At 36.3% G+C, this 22532-nt stretch overlaps 1 protein-coding gene across 7 annotated transcripts in view; it reads right to left on the bottom strand.

Annotated features, from left to right (window-relative positions):
• Positions 1-1390: 1390 nt before the first annotated feature.
• Bclaf3 (BCLAF1 and THRAP3 family member 3) overlaps positions 1391-22532 on the bottom strand; it is a 54327-nt gene continuing 33185 nt past the window's right edge. For 6 of the 7 annotated variants that reach the window (XM_023709110.1, XM_023709109.1, XM_023709108.1 and 3 more), the window contains 6 exons: positions 21130-21193; positions 18684-18799; positions 12195-12309; positions 11039-11122; positions 7791-7946; positions 1391-1923 (listed from right to left, as the gene is read on the bottom strand). In XM_023709110.1, coding sequence (XP_023564878.1) covers positions 1894-1923; positions 7791-7946; positions 11039-11122; positions 12195-12309; positions 18684-18799; positions 21130-21193 — 565 coding nt within the window. In that variant the 3' untranslated portion in view covers positions 1391-1893. The remainder of the gene's footprint in view (positions 1924-7790; positions 7947-11038; positions 11123-12194; positions 12310-18683; positions 18800-21129; positions 21194-22532) is intronic. The other variant, XM_004625755.2, reaches the window with a different exon arrangement.

Below are 22532 nucleotides of genomic sequence, written 5' to 3'. Positions count from 1 at the left end.
CCAGCCCCTTCTTTTTTTTTTTTTTGCAGAACCAGGGATCAAACTCAGGCCCTTGCACTTGCTGGAGAAGTGCTTACTCCACTGAGCCCCCTCTCCGGCCCCCTTTTAAATTTTTTTTTAAAGAGATATCTGTATTTTACGTTATTGATATGTTCACTTATACCATTTGCTTTGGGTACCATCCCTTTTTTTTCAGTACTGGAGATTGAACTCAGGACCTTGTGCTTGCCAGGCAAGTACTTATTCTACTGAGTTATCTCCCTAGTGAAAAAACAAATTATTATCAACCTCTACATTTAAATTTAGAAAGTTCTATCTGAAGTGTTGAACAGCATTAAAGAGCAACAGGTCCTATCTATGTGTTACGGTTTATATCTAAGTGTCCCACAAGAGCCTCATGTGCTCTGAGGCAGGGCTTTAAGGTGACTGTATTATGGGGCTTATAGCTGAGCTGCTATTAGGAGGTGGGACCTGGCCAGAAGAGGCCGGTCCCTAGAGGTGTGGCCTGGAAACATTTTTCTCCCTCCCTGGTTCCTCCCTTGATTTTTCTGATTCCTGGATGCCTTGCCTTGAGCAGTTCCCTTCTACCTTGCCATCCCGTCACCCTGCCACCCTGCCTTGGAGCCAGTGGACAATGGACTGAAACCTACACAAACTGAGCTAAAATAAACTTCTCTAATTTTTGGCTGTTGAGTATTTTCTCTCAACAACAAGATAAAGACACTGACTGTTAAGCATCATAGACAATTAAAATAATGTTCACACAAATTGGTAATTTTTTCAAGCAGAAAATGCAACAATACTTTATTACAAATAAGCATTTAACAAAAATTTAGTTGAGAATGTACAGTACTGTTAAGCAAGCCATAGAAAACAAAAGAAATAAGATACCAGGGGTGCCGGGGAGATGGCTCAGTAAAATAAGCACTTCCCTGGCAAGCACAAGGGTCTGAGTTCAATCCCCGGTTCTGAAAAAAAAAAAAGGTATCAGGACCTAAAACTCTCATTTAAAATCCCACCAATTTTATCTTACACATAATAGGTACATAGTACATATCAACTGAACTCAAACACTCTAAAAGATATGCTTGCAAAATGTGTAATGTTGTAGTAGTAAAGTACAATTTTCAAATATGAGATTTTTGTCTGTCAGATTGTTTAAAAGCCTTTAAAAATATGATACGCAGAAGCTTGCCCTGAGGGAAAAGTAAGATGGATAATAGGTTACAAAATCTTTATACATTTCCACAACAGCATTTTGAAACTGGAAAACAGCAAATAGTTGTGGAAAGAAACCGAATGAACATATTAATAAAAATTCAGTGCATTCACAACTACCTGATGGAAAATTTGAAGCACCTTTTCCCTAGCTTCGTAATATGAAACATATGAATTATATAGGCCTTGATCTTCAGAAACTTAAGAAAACTTCAAGTCATAAGCCAAAATGTTACCAGATAAAGAAAAACTTGGTATAAAAATTACTACTGTAAGGCCACTGTTTAAAGTTCTTTCATGTACAGACACTATACAATTCAGATACTTCTGCTTTTATTACATAAACAAAACTTTGAACATATAAAACTCTGCATATAACTTGGTTAAGTTCTCTAGATGAAACCATGCTCAGAGAAAAATGCATCAAATAATGCCCTTCAAGTGACTGTACTGAAACATTTTGCAAAACAAATTATAGTAAATACAACTTTTAAATTGAATACTGTAATTTAAAAGCAATTGGTAAGTGTAAAAAAGTTGTAATATTCCACTAAAAAATAGTTTTTATCAAGGAAGTTACAGTATTAGTGCCTTAGTGCCAATTCTAAATCCTGATAAAAAGAGATGCTCCCAATATCCTCTTGTAGTGGCATTTTCATCTGCAATAATTCCAAATTAGGTTTCTGTGGCAACATTTGTATATTCCTATTGAGAGAAAACAAGAGAAATACAGACTTCAAAAGAAGAGTCAAGTTGTAACATCTGAGTTAGAATTTACAGTGCAATTTTCAAAACAGTTTAATTAATAGAATACTACTTGCACCTCAAGATCTCCACAAAGGTATGTGGGATCCTAATGATGCAAAGTACTAACAGAACATGGTAGGTAAGACAAGAAAAAAAGTATACCATTAAATAAATTGATGAAAACAGCATACAGCTATCTGGGTGAGTTCAGTGGGGGGCTTTCCTGGCATAAATTCAAGATTCTGAAACCTCAGTCTCTCCATGCTGGAGTCTGGTGTGACACAAGCTCAATCTCAAACTAGTATTTTATCTTTCCCATCATATGGTATCTCTAATTTTAAAACAATATGGATTCTTCTAATAACTGACAGCTACAGAGAAAGCTATCAGAAGGGAAAAAGTTTTCTTGCATGTAGACCTTTACCTATAAATTTAAAAGATGAAAAATTTCACTAAATTTTGGAAAAGGGATTCCTATAAATGGTAACACTACAATTAAAGGGTAATGAACATGGATTTTGTATTGTGATGCTATGTAAAATATTAAATTACTAACCATAAGCTAGACATAAGACCATGCAACTAATAATAAAAATGGTAGAATGACATGGTTTTCAGGGACATTAAAATAAAAATTTATTAATATATACATCCTTACCTTTTCCTATGATCTTACATTATCAAAACTGAAAGAAATTTCCAATTTGATTTAATTTTGGTATTTATATTAGTATGGAGCTATTTTTTAAAGCAGAAACTGTGCTGATGGAAAGTTTTTATTTTTCTATTTTGGTAAATGAAATGCTCAAAACACAATCATACATATTTTGTCAACATCACACTAAGAAATGCTTACATTGTAAAAGGATGTATGAAAGAACATAAACCACCAAATAAAACAGGGAAGCCAGAGAGCAAGGCTCCAGGTCACACATGCCCAGTGGTAATGATGACTTTAAGAACATTCTGCACACATTAGCTTAGGCACAGCAGGCATGCAGTAAATTCTCGTTGGCTCCTGTGATTTTGGTCACCATTTTATCTTTGTACTCCATGACTGTCAAGGTTTCTTTCAACCCCCAACACATCTTAACTTCCTGCACTGTCTTCATACCCTTGCCAGTCTTCCTTTCTTATCTATGGGTAGTGATCAGAAAGACACCTAGCTTATAGGAACCTAAGAACTGCTGGAGAATCCAGGGTGCTCCTGAGGAACTCCACGCCACCTCATCAAATGTACAGCTGTACAAGTTTTTCTGAGGCAATGTTCGCAGAGGTGGTTTCAAGAATTCTTATTAGACTATTCATCCTCTTCTGATACATCATCAGGCCAACAAAAGTGTCTACAAACTTTCTGTGATAAGCAGAAGATATTTGAGAGAGGACACTTGTAAATGTTAGTGGATAAAAGACTTATTCCAGGGTAATAGATACCCCCATCTTCCATGCTAAGCACAGAATCCAAGACAAAAAAACAGTAAAAGGGACTTGCAGCATCAAAATGAGATTAATATGACAAGCACATTAACAGTAAGAGTTAGCTTTACATTTTCTACTGCTGATTGGTAGTCTTACCATTTTACTTTTTTTGGTAGTCTTACTACTTTATAGGCATCTGGGAAGCCAATGTAATTTTAGGAAGACATTTTTTTTTCTGGTAAGTGGAAGAAGAGGCCATATTAGGATCCACTACCATCAGTCCCCAAGGTTTTTTTTGTGCTAGAGACAGGAAGCATAGTCTGATGGTACAATAACTAGACTGCATTACAATTAACAAACACAAGATGTAAATTTAAGCTATCAATGATCAGTTTAGGCACTTCAATAGGGAAGGAGGTGGCTGGGGAGACAACTCAGTGGTCTGAGTGCCTATCTGGCAAGCTCAAGGACCCTGGTTTGATCTCTGGTACCACACATCATGCCAACCCCAGAACCCCAGGCACACCATGCCAGCCACTTAAACTGGGCATGGTGGTGCATGCCTGTAATCGCAGTGCTGGGGAGGCTGAGTCAGGAGGATCACTACAAGTCCAAGTTGCGAAGCAAGACCTTGTAACAAATAAAAGATTTTTTAAAAATTTAAAAATAGAGGAGGGTAAAGAGTCTAGACAAGAACCACCTAAGCGGGGCCAGGGAGATGGCTCAGTGGAATAAGCGCTTCCCTGGCAAGCACAAGAGCCTGAGTTCAATTCCCAGATCTGGAAAAAAAAAAAAAAAAAACCACCTAAGTATTTTCAGTGGACTTTGAGGCATGTAGGAATAAGTAAATTTATATCTGATTTCAGGGCACTTAGATTAACTATTTAATCATACATTCATAATTAGTCTAGGTAATATCCTACTGTGAAAAAGATGAAATCCATAACAAATAGAGCAAAAAGCCAAAATGTGCTGAGATGTTATCTAGATTAAGGTGTCTTTCTAGGGTAGGACCTTCAAAGTTTCCTCTGACACTAATGCTTAAGATAAAAAGTGATACAAATGCAGATTAGGCAAATAGCACAGGGCTTAAGTGCTTGCTTAGCATGTGCAAGGTCCTGGGTTTGATCTCCAGCATGACAGAGAAAGGTGATGCGCTTTCTCATAGCCAGCAACTCCATTTGGCATAAATGTCTTTAATTTAAGGAAAAAGAGAAGCAACCTTAAAAGAAGCCAAAATGTTAGGCCTTCACTCTGTAAAATAGCTGATGGGTCCAAGCCATATTAGTTTATCTACACAGTATGGGATTTCAGAATAGCATAATACTATTAGGATAGCTTAAAGGGAAAGTTATCCTTAAGTACTTTACTTTAGACCTTGGTAATGCCTTATTCCTTTCCCTAAATTTAGAAAAATGAAGTATAAGTGTTAAGTAGGATGCTAATAGAAGGAACTTCATTTAGTGCTGTTCTTATAGGGTTGGGGATATAGCTCAGTGGCATAAGTGCCTGCCTGGAAAGTGTAAGGCCCCAAGTTCAATCACTGGTACCCCCCACCTCCAAAAAAAAATCTATAAAACATCTGGCTTTGGCTTGGCTACAGGCACTGACACTGGCCAGATTAACAGTCCAGGTCAAAGTCACTATAATACAAAAATATATGAAATATCCATAGCAGTAAGGCTAAGAAAAAGAGTATTCAACACTGGAAGAGTAGTATAGTTTGCTTTTTAAAAAGCCACTGGGTTGGGACTACTTCTTAAAGCATTTAAATGGCAGGAAAGAACAACAGGAAGGCTGGGTTGTGACCCACAGAGGACTCTTAATTACAACTGCTACTTTATAGATGGCACAGAAACTAAGCCTTAAGATAGAAGACTTTAAAAATTGTAGCTCCTTCTAAGACACACTTCCTATTTTCTTTTTTTTCCCTTCCTATTTTCTATGCTGAAGGTCTAATTTCCATTTGTTGTGAAGGGCAATGAATTGGAGCAAACAGTATAAAGAAGTGTAGTTAAGTAAGCATTCAGGAGCCCCAAATCACCTAAAATATACAGGTAAAAATACAGTTAAATGAAACTAAAACTCAAAGCTCACCACAGAGCTAACAGACAACAAAGACAGCATGCACCAGAAAATCAACCTTGCAACTGAGGAAAAAGCCTGTCTTGGCCTTGCCCCTCAAGTGGAAATCACTGAGTAGCTTCCCGGAGAACAGTCCAGCTGCAGCTGGGACTGGGAACAAATGTGTAGAAGATCTTCTACAAAGAAACTTTTCCCACAAGGCAGGGAGAGAAGCAGGAGCTCTAGCCAAGCCCTGCCACAGACTGACAATAAAGGAGAATATGAGGGGGAAATGGGTCCACTTTCACTTGTGTGTTTTTTAAAAAGAGATGGCTTTCCTAAAACCATGCTTGACACACACAGTGAAACTAGAAAGACTGTCCAAGATGCTCAGTTAAAACTGAGGAATGGAAAAGACTGTAAGATATTCTATTTAATTCTACAATCCCCAAAGTAATCAACTGCCATTGGTTAGGCCCATCTTTTGAAAAATGGTCAGTTTTATTAAAACCATTGCAGAAATTCAGTGTAAAGGCTTCATAATCATGAATATTTCGAGAAAGATCTGATTCTAAATTTACAAAATGACAACTGGGCTACTTTAAAAAATTAGAAATACGCACATTTGTTAGAAAAAATAGCCTAAATTTATGAACAAAATGAATTTTATTTTATTATTTATTTATTTTGTATAGGGTCCCACTACATAGGTCAGACTCGTAGTGATCCTCCTGTCTTCAGCCTCCCCAGTACTGGGATTAGAGGTGTGCACCACCACGCCTGGACTTGGGAGGCTCAGTGTGCCTAGGGGTGGGGCCAACACATAAAATGAATTTTAAAAACTGACAAATATGCTTAATTTAATGGATGTAATGCTACTATTCTCACTTAACATGTAATTACATGGAAGACAATTTCCTATTTATGCTGCATTTTCAAATACTAAGATGGCTAATTTAAATAAAATCAATATATAACTAAACGAATATGCAATTCAAATCACCAAGTAAAGAAACTTTTTGTTAAGAGTAAGCATGATGGAATCTACCTCAGTATCCATTGATGAATGGATGGATAAAGAAAACGTAGTATATTCACACCATGGAAAACTATCCAGCTTTTGAAAAGAAAATCCTGATCTTTGTGATAATGTGGATATACCTGGAAGATATTACCTAATATGAAATAGGCCAGGCACAGAAAGAAAATTACCGTATGTCCTCATCATACATACAATCTAGAAAAGTTGCATAGAACTAGAGAGCAAAATGGTAGTTACCAGGGGTGGAGAGGATGGTGATAAGATTAGGAAGATACAACATATTATATAGTTGTAAAGAAAGTAAATATAAGGGGACAGGGAGATGGCTCAGTAGAAAAAGCGCTTGCCTGCCAAGTACAAGGGCCTGAGTTCAGTCCCTGGTTCCACACACACACACAAGAAAGTAAATTTAAATGTTTTCACCACAAAAAAATAAGTATATAAATAATGCATAGGCTAAAAACCTTTCACATTGGATACATATCAAAACTGCAAGTTTTATACTGAAAATATACATATATATATTTTTTTAATTTTTACTTCTCAAAATTAAATTTTTAGAACATATATAATGGAAACGACTTACAGCACTGTGAATGCATTTAAGGTTACTGAACTGTAGATTTAAATGATTAAAATGGCAAATTCTACACTGCACATGTTTTACCACAATTAAAAATATGTGAAAAAAAGCGGGGGATGAGTTAGTATATTTTGCCTAGAGTCAGTTCAATATTTTCAGATAATTCACACTGCAAAAGACTAAAACATATTAGTTAAAAATATGCCTAAAGTAAAAAGTTCATACATCTAGCATATTAAAAGTATTTGAGGTATAATAGCTAAAAGCATTTTAAAGTTAGTCTCACAATTCAATTAGCTCGACTGCTTGAAGTTTTTACTCAACCATCATGCTATAAGAATATCTTAAAAATGTAGGTTGTTTCTTAAATTTAAATGAAAAACCCAATTTATCTAATGAACACAGATGATTTAGAAGTTCAGAGTCAGACCAGCCAGATAACTAAGCAGATTAAAGTGCCTGCTTAGGCAGACGCAGGGGCTGGAGGTTCGATCCCAGGCCAGCTGTGCCAGCCCTGCCCCCAGGGTGCACCGAGATGGCGATGGAGACTGGGTGTGGTAGCACATGCCTGTAATCCCAGAGGTTGGGAAGCTGAAAACAGGACAATCATTATAAATCTGATCCCCATGTAGTGAGACCCTGTAGACCCTGTACTAAATACAAAAAAGAGAAGTTCAGAGTCACTCAATATTTTTAAATGACTGCAATTCAACTAACCTGTTCTTTTCTTGGTGCCCTGTTTCTGAATTTATTAGTGACAAATCCCCTTGGACCAGCAAACCGTAAACGCTGATATTTAGCCTGAATGCACAAGCTCTTTTGTACCAGGTCTGATTTATATTGGGGCTGGAATCTGCTACCTCTAAAGTAACCCTGTAAAGGAAAGAAAGAAATTTTAGCAAATCTATACTTGTCAAGTCTACTTTACTAGTATAACACATTGGAAGATGACTGGCTTTTGGAGCTGCCCTGGAGTCTAGGCACTATAAATATTAAGCGGGAAGGGGTTCATGACGGCATTAAAGCTAATTTCCCTCAACTGATTTCCTAACTTATTTTATATGCAATTTAAAAATTATTTTTAAAACAAAATCAATTTCTTAAAACTGTTAAAAGAATTTAGAATAGTTGAAATTCATCATCCTAAAAATATAATTTTCAAAATTTCTAATGAACTAAAATTATTCTTTTGATTCATAGCGATAATGTCAAATGCCAGTGGGGAAAGAGGACATTACAGATCAAATATTTTTAACTTTGTTCTTGTCAATGCCTTCAAATAAATCTACCATAAAAAAACACATTAGAGCTGATATAAATTATAAAGACTAATTCCTATCCTGCATACTGTCTAATATTATAATAGACCTAACAGGACAATGAATATTTGTTTTCCAAGTGGCTGATGAAAGAAACTGGTCCTGTAATTTAGTGCTAAGGGTAGAGGAAGGAAGAGTCTTCAGTGTTGGCAGACATGAACTGATCCTCTCCAAATCTTTCCTGAACAATTCTCTCAACCTCTCTCCCTTGCTCCCTGGAACATACATTCTTCATGATCACTTGCATTTCCAAGCATCTTCTATAACAATCTAAAACAAAAGGGAGAAGTAGCCCAAATGTTTACAGATGGAGTCCATCTGTGCTACACTAAGTCTTAAAGCCAGACATAGTGGTACATACCTGTAATCCTACTACTCTGGGAGACTGAGGCAGGAGAATTACAAATTTGAGGCCAGAATGGCAACTTAGTAAAATATCAAGGCTGTCTCAGAATAAAAATGAAAGAGGGGTAAGGATACAGTTCTAAGTACAAAGGCCCTGGGTTCTAACACAAGCAACAAAAACAAACATCACACCTTGACTTGCTAGCTCACTAGAAGAGGCTACATATTAAGCTCTTGATTACTGTAGGGATTTCTCCCCATAATCATCCAATTAAATCCTCCTATAAAAAATAAGTGGGTGGGGCTGTGGGTAGAATGATAAGAGTACTTGCTAAGTATGCACAAAGTCTTCCTTTGCTGTTAAAGTACCCAGGCTGGCCATGAACTTGTGATCCTCTTGCCTAATTTTGTTTGTACCAGGAATCAAACTCAGGACACTGTACTGTTCAGGCATCTAGGTGTTGTGCCACTGATCTACAACTCCAGCCCTGCCTAATATATTTGAAACTTAGTTTTTGACTTAATTCAAGTTTCATCCTTAGAGTACTTAATAACAGGAAACAAATCATGGGAAACACTGGCAAACAAATATACAAATAATATTATTACAATAGAATAAAAGAATGATTCATTTTTTCACAATTATTTTAGAAACAGGAACATCATACATAATAGAGCACTAGGTTTACCAAAAGTATGTACTGCAGGCTTATTTTCCTAAAGATACAGAAAATTTCAGATTAAAGGGAATCATAATGGTATAACTTCATTGAAACTCTACACAGACTTGTTATATCAGAGCTAACCTTGAGATTTACATGGTCTTTTTAAATACATTTTATAAGCTGATTACTATCTGGCTTCGAATTAGTCTAATTCATGCAAAAACAAACTTTAATAAAATAGTTTCTTTACTTAAGATTATTTCTTTACATGATTTTACTAAAACAATTGTGATCATCTAAGTAATCATATGACATACAACTTTGAATGATCAAAGGGAGAATTATTGCACATATATTGAAAATATTCCAATAATTAATGCCAAAGAATCTTCCCTTAAGAGAAAGGACAAAAGAAAATAAATCATGTGATGATCTTAGAAAAATGCAATCACATATGTCTAACTAACAAGAACAGCAACATGTACAGGCACTTAGATATGAGCATCCATCTATACTGACTGTAGGTGATTCAGGCATCACATTCTCAGTTGATGTGATGTCTCCTTACTCAAGAGATTAAAAGACTGTACAGAACATGTCTATATACACTGTGGCCATAGCTCTCAAAGAAAACCTAATGTCATACATGTTTTAGGACATAAACAATGGAATAAAATATAATCTATGCAATACCCACAAATTATGTTACTTCTAGTGAAAAGAAACATTTCAGCATCTAGAAATTTTGACTATCAAGAAACCAAATGTTACCAGACCACTCATCTACATTTCTACTCTAAGGTTCTGGGACAGGTTATACTACCTTTCTGCTCATACTAACTTCTTCCTAATGAGCTCACTACTATAGCAAGTCCATCTATTACTTTCACAAAAAACACTCAAGTTCTTTTCTTTTCTTAGGGGGAGAAGAGATTGGTAACTCAGAGTGAAAAGTATGAATAAAGGATCTGTCAGAAAAAGAAATTCAGTCATTCATATTTTTATAAAATCTCAACTTTTGTGAGAAAGGGAAAGGTAATACTTTGTGCTATAATTTTAATTCTATTTGTCTGGGGGATGAGATGTTCTGGATAATCAAAGATGTTGATAAAAGCCATCATTTATATCAGATAAAGGTGCACAAATAGCTAGAATTTGGTGATAAAATATGCTTTAACAAAGCGTCTGGACCAGATTTCTTTCAGAGATGTCCAGAAGACCTCTGAAGACTGTATGTCTGTAGGCAGAGCCATTTCAGTCCGTGAGTCCTGGAGAAAGCATGATCACTCTGGACTTATATCTCAGAGCTTAGGAGCTAGGCTTAGCAGCAGTCTAGGATCTTGCCTGCCCCCCTACCTAGAGTCATTGCACTTGTATCTGTTTATGCATTTGTATTTCCACATAATATTTGAAAAAAAGATTTCTTTCACTGGTTAAAATATTGAAAATCAAGTCCTGAGGGAAGAGGTCATAATTAAACAAATTAAAATTAACTATAAATATTAGAAATACTCATATAAACCAGAAACAGTTTATAGCTATTTGAAAGAATACCATAAACATAGGTTTTAAACATAATACTGTATGCAGAGCATAAACCCAAAGTCTGACTTAAATTAAAAACAACACTCAATACCTTTAAAGGTCTTTTAAAGCCGTGATGGTTTCTTTCAACTCCAAATAATTTTTGAGTAATATCTTTTTTTTGCATAGTATAATTCTGCATGAAAAAAGTATTTCTATAGGTTAATATATGTTAAGATCTATTTCAAAAACTAGTTTGACCATTTAAAAGACACCTATTTAAATGCATAGTATTAAGAGCACAAAGCAGGGAGCAGGGAGCTTAGCTATAGGAACACACATGCTTTTTTTACATGATGCATGCTAATTTGTGAGAGCCAATTTCACTCACACCTGTGAGAAGTGAAAGAAAACACACTTCTATATAAAATAGGTTGACTTTTTGAATATGGCTATACATCAGCCATTTAAAAGAGAAACCCATTATTATCATGAGTTGCTAAAGAGGTCCTGCTACCTAAGAAGAACAAAAATCCTCAATACAAGGGAGGCAGGTTTTGCTGACTTTAGCTTCTATAATTCTATCCATTATTTATGGAAGACAGCTGCCACTTTGTGAGCTGCCCTATGAAAGGGCAAATCTTTAAGATAGTAGACTAGTGCTTGACTAGGGCTGGGATCAAGGAATAACTAAACAGGCATGAGAGCTCTTATGAGATGATGGAAATATCCTAAAATTAGGTTATGATGATGGTTAGACATCTTGGCAAATGTATTTTAAAAAGTCACTAAATTGTATCCCTAAAATGGAAGAATTTTAAGATAATGAAATTCTTTTTTTTTTTTTTTTTTTTTTCTTTCTTTCTTTCTTTCTTTCTTTTTTTTTTTTTTTTGCCTTTTTGAGACAGGGTTTCACTATGAAGTTCAGGCTGGCCTTGAAGTCACTTTGTAGCCCAAGCTGGCCTTGAACTCACAGATATCCTCCTCCCTCACCCTCCCAAGTGTTGGGGGTATAGGCCTGTACCACCACAGTCAGCCTTAAATTCTATCTTAATCAACTTATTCCCAAAAAACAAAAAACTTTAAAAAGTCAGTATTATAATAAATCTAATAAAATTCTACTAGATCAGAGATGAATATTTCTTTTGTTGTAGTAACTATAAGCCTTAATAGACTTATAACACACATTTAATGAATAGTTACAAAGAATATGAAGAGACTTAAGGAAAATGTAAAAAAAAAAGAAAAATCTGGAGCACCAATGTTACCATGTAAGGATTCTGAATAAATTTTCTAAAATTTGATTTTATAAAATGTGTAGGGTTTTGGAATCCATCAGTATGAACATTCTTCACCTTTGAAAAACTGGAATGTTGATCATTCCTAACAAAATGAGAGAGAAAATAATCTTTTATTAGTTAATCTTTATCTAACAAACAACAAAAAAAATTAAAAGCACCTTCAGAGACAATAAAGTAGCACAACAGTAAACTTCAATGATCTACCACTACTAAAATTACAAATGACACTTCTTTTGGCTAACAAAATCATTTTTGAACAAACATTATTTAGCATAGTTGGAAGTTAGCAATAGGGAAGAAACCACCTGCTTGTACTGGAGTTCTCAATCTGAGGTTCAAGAACAGGCTTTCAGCATCTATAACTCCTAAGTGCAATGTATGTTTTCTGAGGAAAGTATATCACTGCTCTGGGGCCTTCGGCAACATTATCCCTTTGCTGAAAGATTCCTGAGAAGAGGCACCAATGGCCCACTGCCCAGACCATTTACTGAGCATGGGTCTGACCCAGGGTTGTCTCACTAGAGGAGCTGAGGGCTTTTACTGCTTCCTAGGCCACAGTGGCAGAGGACATGTTCCCCTTCTGCTAACATCTCAGGGTCCTGAAGCTACCAAAAGCTTCTCCCAAGCAGCCTCATCTAGGAGGGAGGGCCCCAGGAAGCCTCATGTTCCACAGCCACTGGGGATTCCTTTCCTTTTTACATCTTGTATCTTCCAATGATGCTCCTGAAGCCCTTCCAAAGTCTTCTGCAGGTCCCGACCCCTGGTGAACCAACTGCTCACTATCTCAGCCCTGCTTTAGTTCCTCCTGTGTACTCTCCCTGGCATCAGGATAAAATCCACTTTCACCATGACTCTGCTTGGGCCCTTGCTGCCCTATCACCTGCCTTATTTCAATCTGCCCAAAACAGACATTGATTGTTCAATGATATTTACCTACACGTGGCTGCTGGCACACACCACCATCTCTCCTGTTTCCTTTACACCTACAGTTTGTTCCTTCTGAAAGCATTTCCTTCCACTTAAATTAATTTCAAAATTTAGCTCCATTTGTACCACTTCCATGGAAGACTCCTAAACTTGAGTCCTCTGCTATGTGCATGTGGAACACTTTTGGGATCTTAACACCATGTTGTGACTATTGGTATACCTGTGTGTTTAATGGTTCTCTGTGATTCCTTCAGAGGAAGCACTGTGGATGGTTCATTTTGTGGCCCCAGCTCTATTCCCAGAAATCGGCATGAAATAGATACTTAGGGTCTTTTGAAATGTTAGAAATTCCCCATGTCCTGTCAAAAATGCTTATGACATGATAGTAAGCTCAAATAGTAGGGTGTAAAGCTATGTACTTTCATGATACAGGGTCTTGCAATGTATTTCAGACTCACAGTGATGCTCCTATCTCAGCTTCCCTAGTGCTGGGATTACAGATGTGTGAAATCATGCCGGGTTTCAGTGGCCAGCACAGCACACCTGGGGTTCTGGGGCTGGCATGGCATGCAGTACTGGGGATCAAACTCAGGACCTTGAACTTGCCAGGCAGATGCTCATGCCGCTGAGCTATGTCCCCAGCCCTATACTTTCAATTATTTATTTATTTTTTTAAAAAAATTATTTAACATTTATTTATTGTGTGTGTGTGTGTGTGTGTGTGTGTGTGTGTGGCCAGCTCAGTCCACAAGGGGGCGGGGCTGGCTGGCATGTGGTGCGCTGGGGGATTGAACCGCGGTCCCTATGCTTTGTCAAGCTTGTTCCAAGTAGGTGCTTTAGACCACTGAGCCATCTCTCCAGCACCTACTTTCAATTATTTAAAAATATATGCTTAGAATAACAAATGACCAGAGATTTACAGAATATTAATAGTCATCTGTAACTTGTTAAATTAAAAATGCCAAGTGCTGGCAAGATAGCTCAGCAGACTAAGTGCCTGCTTAGGCAAGCACAGGGATCGGGGTTTCAATCCCCAGCACGACATGCTGCATCCTCATGTGTGCTGAGCAGGCCACCAAGACAGAAATCCCAGCACAGGGGAGGCTGAAAACAGGAGGATCCCTACGAGTCTGAGCTGTATAGTGAGACCCTTTATCAAATATATTAAATAAATAAGCCATATAGTTTCATACTTTATTGTATTTTTGCAAGTAATTAGCATTAACATATATGACTACTGTTATCAATAAAACAATGTACTTTTAAATATCCTGTTTGTGAAGTATTTATCAGATAAGGGGGTACAAGAGAATATCTATAACCTAAAATTCTGAAATTTGAAATGTTAAAATCTACAGCTTAAAAAAAAAATCTACAGCTTTTTGAGGGCCAAACTGATGCCACAAATGAAAAATTTTACACCTGACCACATATGACAGGTAACAGTCAAAAACACAGGCACTAAAAAAATATTCTACAAAATTTCCTTCTGGCTGTACACATAAAGTATTCATGAAATATTAATGAATTTCATGTTTAGATTTGGGTCTTATCTCCGACACATTTCATTACATACATGCTAATATTCCAAACTCAAAAAAAAAATTCTGAACTCTAAACCAAGCCTTTCAGATAAGGGATAATGAGTCTGAAGTATTTACAATAAATAATCTCACATCTCAACAACTTGATTTTAAAATGGGCAAAATGTAGGGAGTAATGGGGAAGATGAATATGATAAAAGGATGTGATATACTTGTACAAATCTGTCAAAATGAAACACATTAAGCTGCTTAATCAATAGCACTAATAAAAAAAGATGTGAAACAAAAATAAAATGGCAAAGGATTTAAAAATAAACTTCTCCAGAGAAGACAAAAATAGCCAATAAGTATATGAAAAGATGTTAAATGTCATTAATTATTAGGGAAAAGCAAATCAAAACCACAATGAGATAAGATTTTATATCTACTATGATGGCTATAATAAAAAAGATGATAATACCAATATTTAAAGATGATAATACCAATATTCAAAACAGCACACTGTACTGTCTATAATAGCTAAAAGGTAGAAATAACACAAATTTCCATAAACAGAAAAATAGTATCTATAATATTATTTAACCACTAAAAAGGAATGACAGGGGCTATGGAGATAGCTCAGTAGAATAAGTGCTTGCCTGGCAAGCACAAGGCCCTGAGTTCAATCCCAGTTCTGCCAAAAAAAAAAGAATGACATTTTTTTTAAAAAGGAATGCAATTTGGACATATGGTACAACATGGTTGAACCCTGAAAACATGCTAAGTGACACAAGCCAGACACAAAAGGATAAATTGCAAGATTCTACTTGAGGGACCTAGAATATGCGAATTTATAAGGACAAAAAGAAAAGAGGCTAGTAGGTGCAAGATAAAAGAAAGAATGGAAAGTTACTGCTTAATTGGTACAGATTTTCTGTTTGTGAAGATGAAAATTTCTAGACATGGATACTTGTAACAACTGCACATGAATACAATTAAGGCCAATGAATTATATACTTAAAAACAATGAAAATGGTAAATTTACATGTCTAGTTTTAAAACACTTTGAAAATCCTTTCACATATGATTTTTGGCCAAACAAACACCCAGTTTAACGATTCTATTGTATTTCCCAAGCCTCCCTAAAGACAGGTATGACCATGGGACTAAATTTTGGGCAACAGTGTTAAAGTGTCATATATAAATTTCATGGTCTTTAAGGGAAAGCCTAGAATGAGGACATGATGACTAGTGTGTATAAATACCTATCTTAAACCACGAGGAAGACCCCATCTATAGAGGATATAGGAGAAGCAAGACAAAGAGCCTGGTTCCTTGATGGGTCTTTCCTACCATCCCTTCCTATATAATTCAGGCTTTCTATTTCAATTTTGTATAACTTGACAAGGAAATTATTTTTCAGCTCTTATAATTCATTCTCTGCCTCAGCAACCATAGTGAACCACTAGTTCATCATTAATTCATTAATGCATTCATTATTTGCAGTACTGAGGATTGAAGCCAGGACCTTCAACCTGAGCTGTATCCCCAGCCTTTTACCCTCTTTTTAAAAATTTTTAGATAGGGTCTCAGATAGAAATATCCTACAATTTATCCTCATCTCTGTCTGCTCCTTGCAAAACATTCATTCATTCATGAACAAATATGAACAGAGCTCAAGGCAATGGGGATACAAGTGAGCAATGTAGGCACAGAGCTGGTCTTCAGGTTTGTAAAGGAAAATATTGTATGACATTTTCTCATGTCAGCGATAAAATCATTTTTATTTTTGTCAGAGATAAAAATCATTATTTTTTTCTGGATTTTTGTGGAAACCATACCCTGACTTTTTTTTTTTTTTGGTTGTACCAGGGATTGAACTCAGGACCTTGAGCTTACCAGACAACCATGTATTCCACTGAGCTATCTCCTTATCCCCCGACTGACTTGATTTAAAAGGTATTCTCATGCTATAACATGGATGTTGAAAACTTTATACTACATGGTCAGTCACAAAAGCTACATACTATATGATGGCATTTATATGAAATGTTAAAAATAGGCAAGCCTTATATATTATATAGCACAGCAGCTACCAGAGGTAAGGGGATGGAGTAGTAGGGACTGACAGCAAATGGGTATAGTGCTTCTTTGAGGGGTGATGGGATGTTTGGAATTAAATATTGCTAATGGTTTTACAACTGTAGATAACACTAAAAACTACACAATTGTTTGCTTTTAATGGGTGAATTTAATGGTACGCACCAGCTCAATTTTGTTTTTTGGGGGTTTTTTTTGCTCTAAATGCCTTCAGGGCAGGTTTGGCTGGCTTGAGTTGTGGGGATCGAACCACAGCAACCTGAGCCTGACTGCTTTGTTGAAGCAGCCACTTAAAGAACTGAGCTAAGGGGCAGGCCCCCCACCAGCTCAATTTTTAAAAACCTTCCTGGCTACATATGCCACAACAACTATCCAAAACAATGAAATAATCCAACAGACTCAGCGAAAGAGACCTTCCAGTATGAATCTTTGCCTGTTACAACACTATCATCAAAGCTAACATTAATATATTTAACACTAACCAGCCATTCTACTACACATTATTTGACTTAATCTTAACCACCACTACAAGGTAAATATAATTCCTCTTCTTACTTGACAGATGAGGCAACAGAGACTAAATAACTTGCCCAAAGTTAGTCACATTGCTAGGAGTCTAAGAGCCAGATGATGAAATTAGATCTAACTCCAGTGCTCAAGTTCTAATAATCTCAAAGGGTAAAAATATATCCTGAGGTATCATCTTTATGATATGCTATTTACATTAAATTTGTTTGAAAAATTCAGTTTCTTGGTAAACTCAGTTTCTTAAACTTGGTGACTTAAGAAAAATGACAGTTTGTGTCATTAAAAAGAAAAATCATGCCCTCAATTAATTGTATCATATTAGAGAAATAACTTTCATTCTGTAAGGCACAAGACTTTTATTATTTTAATTGTTTCATAGCTATAACATAGTTTCACTATCTTTTAAAGAGTCCTAAACTTACTGTCAGAATCAAGTTCAGTTTTAAGCAAGTTCTATATATTTGGACTAAGAATGAGATAGGCACTAACTTGACTTAAAAAGTCTGTCATATAGTAATTTGGCATCAATGATTATGGAAGAACAACCTGCTCTGTCCCTTTCTACTCATACTTTTCCACTTTCTGGAGATCCAAATAGTGTGAGAACTCTTGATCAAACTAGAAAATTTTCCCATTCAATTATATACCTCATAATCAATGCTGGAATTGCCATGAGTTCTACCAGCTCTCAGAACTAAAGATAAATGGGAGCCAATCTAGACTATTTGGAGCTCCTAAAAAAAGTATGAGGTTGTGAAAGCAAAGTGAGGATCTGCTAGTGATCTATTTTCCATGCATAGCATGAGTATTTTAAATGTGTCAGTTATTTAATAAAGAGTTGGTTTTATCATCACTTTATATATGAAGAGGCCTTAGGCACTCAATGAATTTGGCAGAGGTGAGGTTCTAATTTGGATATCCTGTGTTTTCTACTACAATGGCCCTTTTTATGGACAGATATCCACACAGATTCAGAAAAGAATAATGCATTGGCCTGAGGACATTTTGTACTATTGACACTACCTGGGAATCTAAAGGGCTGAATATATCCATTTCAATAATCTTAGAAACAAAAAGTAGGTACAAACAAAAAATAGCCCTGGGGTCTGCTAATATTAAAAAAGCTATTATACTTCTCACTATAAGTATGAAGATCTAAGATGCTCCCCTGTCCCATAATTTTTGTTACTTAAATCAAGCTGTATATGATGATCACAGAGTAACTTTGAAACATTTTAGTAGAATTAATTTAAATATATAAATGGATCTGAAGAATCAAATCCCTATATTAAAATAAAAATTATCACTTGCAAAGAATTGAAAACATGCTGAAACCAAAGGCTTCCTGGTAACATGATGGTTTTCATCTACTGATTACCTCTCTGTAGCATTAGCCATGTGAAAAATGTGCTCATCTTCATTCTGTAATCGTTCTTTTCTCCTCCTTTCAATGTCATGACGTAGGTCATTTGGATCTATTACTTTGACCAGAGTCTGAAGAATTTCGACAGAAGACAAACTATTCATATTACTGTTGCACAAAGACCATATCTAACAAGAACTTTAACTAAAAGTTTAAACAACTTATTTTGTACTCATCCTGCTAATATAAACTGATACAAATGTTTTGAGATACAATTGATCATACAGTCAGAAAAGTTCTTCACATTAAATCAGGGATTCTACTTCTGGGATCCTATCTCAAAAAAAAGGCTGTGTCTACAAAAAAAATTAAAAGCTATACTTAAAATAACAACTGAATTTCATCCCTGGTACCAGAAAATAAATAAAATCACAAAAAAGGCAACTTAAATGTTAAAAAATTTATAGCAAAATGGAATAATTAAATATATTATGACAATGCAAGGGGATAATGTTTAACCATTTAAATTAGAAACTATTGGGGGCTTGCCACTTAGCTCAGTTGTTTAAAGCTCTTGCTTGGGAAAACTCAATCAGGGCAGGGGATCACAGTTTGATCCCCAGCTCCACATGCCACACCAGAACCACACTTAAGGCAGCCTGAGCCAGCCAAAAAAAAATCCTTCTCAACTTTTTAGGGCTGACTTGATAGCTCAGCTGACTAACGTACTTGCTTAGGCAGAGCCCAGCAGTCAGAGCATGCTGGCCTCACCCAAGGGGTGCGCTGAGACAGCGATTGAGACTGGGTGTGGTGGCGTGTGTCTGTAATCCCAGCACTTGGGAGGCTGTAAACAGGACTGAGTCAAGTCCGATCTCTGTAGTGAGACCCTGTACACCCTACCCTTTAGACCCTGTCCTAAATACAGAAAAATAATTAAAAAATACAAAAGAAACTATTATGTGGAAATTAACATGGAAAAACATTTACTAAAAAAAGTTAAAACTTAAAAAAGGTTCAATTATGAGTTATGGGGAATTCAGAGATTGTACATAAAAGTAATGCTATTGCCAATTAAAAAGAAAAAGGTATATAAAGCTAGAAACTGTATACACTATGATGATGCATATGTTAAAATGTAAGATATAAGATAGCAAGAAAAGACAATCATACTGGACTCTTTTAGAATATTTTGCTGAGTTTACACACCTATAATATTTAAATGATGGAACTTAACAAAAAAAGGGTATACAGATGAATGTCCTTTTTGTATCTGTGTATTCAAAGTGGTGAGGATAGATACATAGTTACATTCTCTTAATGAATAGAGGGATTTGTTCTAATGGTATTTGTAAATAGGATATCAAGTCTGCATCTTGTACAGCAATTAACCACTAGGAAGAATGTATGCAATGTGTTAATTATTGAAACTGTCCTACCAATTTGATTTGAAACTGTCTCATTGCTATTTGTTTCTCAATAAAATTATGGAAAAAAAGAAAAGACAATCAAATATTTTGTATTAAACTGCTGAATTATAGATTAGTTTAAAAATCCTCAAATTTCCTCTAAGCTAACTATGCTGATGGTTAGAAAACTTTTGAAAATACCGCTCAATAAACCAGTCTATCTCAGTAAGTTTAATAAAAATTATAATCATTTTCTCAAGTAAAAAATTATTTATATATTCTGTCAGAAATATGTATATTTTTGGTACTGGAAATTGAACTCAGTACCTTGTGCTTGCCAGACAGGCACTTACATGCTACTGAGCTATCTCACCAGCCCTATCAGAAATAGATTAAAATCTTTGCTCCATAAAAACTCTTTATTTCCCATAAATAATTTAGCAGTTTCTTTTAGAACTTGACATACTTTTCAAAACTTTTAAAAGAGCCAGTTTCCTTTTTCCCTGGCTAGTCAAATATTCTAATTAGTAAGGAAATGGGAGGTGTGAGAAGTGTTGGGTGGGAACCAACCACACATGACAATTAAGAAATTTAGTGGTATTTCCAGTATTTTGCTAGTTCACATTCCACAGAATTTTTCAAACATTCTACAGTAAATAAATCAAATGAGACTTAGTTCCTTTAATTCATTCCATGCAAAATTAAAAAAAAATGTATTCCACATGACTGCTTTGGAAAAACACATACAGAACATACTTTCCATAAGAATCAATTTAGTTTTGTAATGAATATTATATACTATAATGCAGTATCAATAGTACAAAGCCATTATGCTTAGAGCCTGTCTCTTGGAGGGAATATTTTTGCCTTTTGTCAGTATTCTCACTCTAACCTGGCCAATAATCAGAGCCACCTGGAGAATTTTTAAAATTTCAAGATTCCTGAGTCTCAACTCTTCTTCCTGTATGTCAACTCCCTTTTGACTCCACCAATCCCTTTTCCCATTAATATACCAACAATTAGATAATCTTCCATCAAACATTATATTCACTTACCTGATTTGATTCATGTATCATAGTTTGTTTATTCTGAAGCTCAGCCAAAGATATATCTATTCTCCTAAAATAATACATTATATTATATTACAATTAAATATATCATGCACTAATTCCTGATTCTAATACTACAGAATAGAATTTGAAACAAAGCAGGTATGTCTTAGAGAAAGCAAAACAAACCTGTTACCAGGTGGGTTTTTGTCTATATGGCAGGGCATAAATAGCCTGTGAATAACATTATAAGGAATATTTAGTGTTTCTCAAATCACTAATTTATGCAACCTCCAACCTTTTTCCAGTGATATACTGAATTCTAACACTGCCTCCAGTCAGTTCACAGGACAGGGTACACCACCTGCTTGGATACATGCCAACAGAAGACAGGCTTTCATCAAGCTGCCCTCAGAACAGCCATTTGTAATCACAAGAAACAACCCATGATTTTAATAACTTGACAATCATCTTTCATTCTTGCAGCCAGAACTTCAATAGACCACTACTAGAGATTAGAAACAGCAGAATCAATGCTATATTTACACGTTAGCCAGTGGCTTCAATGCAACCTATTCTACCTATGTCTACCAGCCCACTATCTGCTTGGGTTGGCCTGGCTTTTATGTATAACATGCACTCTGAGAATCTACAAAAAATCAAGTGAGCAAGTTTAGGCAGCAGCACTTTCCAAATATGTTCTCAGGTTTTCTTTTTTCTTTTCTTTTTAATGAATTTAGGACAGGGTCTCACTAAGTAGATCAGACTCATAGTGATTCTCCTGTTTTCAGCCTCCCAAGCACTGGGATTACAGGCTTGTGCCACCATACCCAGTCTCAATCACTATCTCAGTTCACCCTAGGGTCAGGGCCAGCACAGCACTCTGGAAATGGAACCCTGGCCATTGTGCTCTGCAGAAGCAGGTGCTTTAGTCCACCAAGCTATCTGGCTGACCCCTAAGGTTAATTTTCAAGAGTTAAACAGGAGAGACCCAGACCGCAGGCCCAGCGAGTGAGAGAGATGACTGGGGCCATGGGATCCTGAACAGACCCAGAGCGCAGGCCCGGCGAGTGAGTGAGACAACTGAGGCCGGGATCCTGAACAGACCCAGAGCACAGGCCGGGCGAGTGAGAGAGACGACCCGGGCTGCGGGATCCTGAACAGATCCAGAGCGCAGGTCCGGCAGAGTGAGACGACCTGGGACCCTCCGGATCCTGAATAGACCAGGAGCGCAGGTACTGTGAGTGAGTAAGACAACCGAGGCCGCGGGATCCTGAATAGACCCAGAGTGCAGGCCCAGCACGGAACCCTTCAGCAGAACTCCCTGCAAAGAGGCTAGAGGCAAGACCTACCCAGCTGATTCAGGAGCAGAACATCTTGCAAGAGAGACAAAAGGGTTCAACTCTAAC

This window comes from Octodon degus, unplaced genomic scaffold (genome assembly GCF_000260255.1).
Source record: "Octodon degus isolate 3935 unplaced genomic scaffold, OctDeg1.0 scaffold00010, whole genome shotgun sequence".
NCBI classification, from domain to species: domain Eukaryota; kingdom Metazoa; phylum Chordata; class Mammalia; order Rodentia; family Octodontidae; genus Octodon; species Octodon degus.
This window is presented reverse-complemented; position numbering and strand designations above follow the sequence as displayed.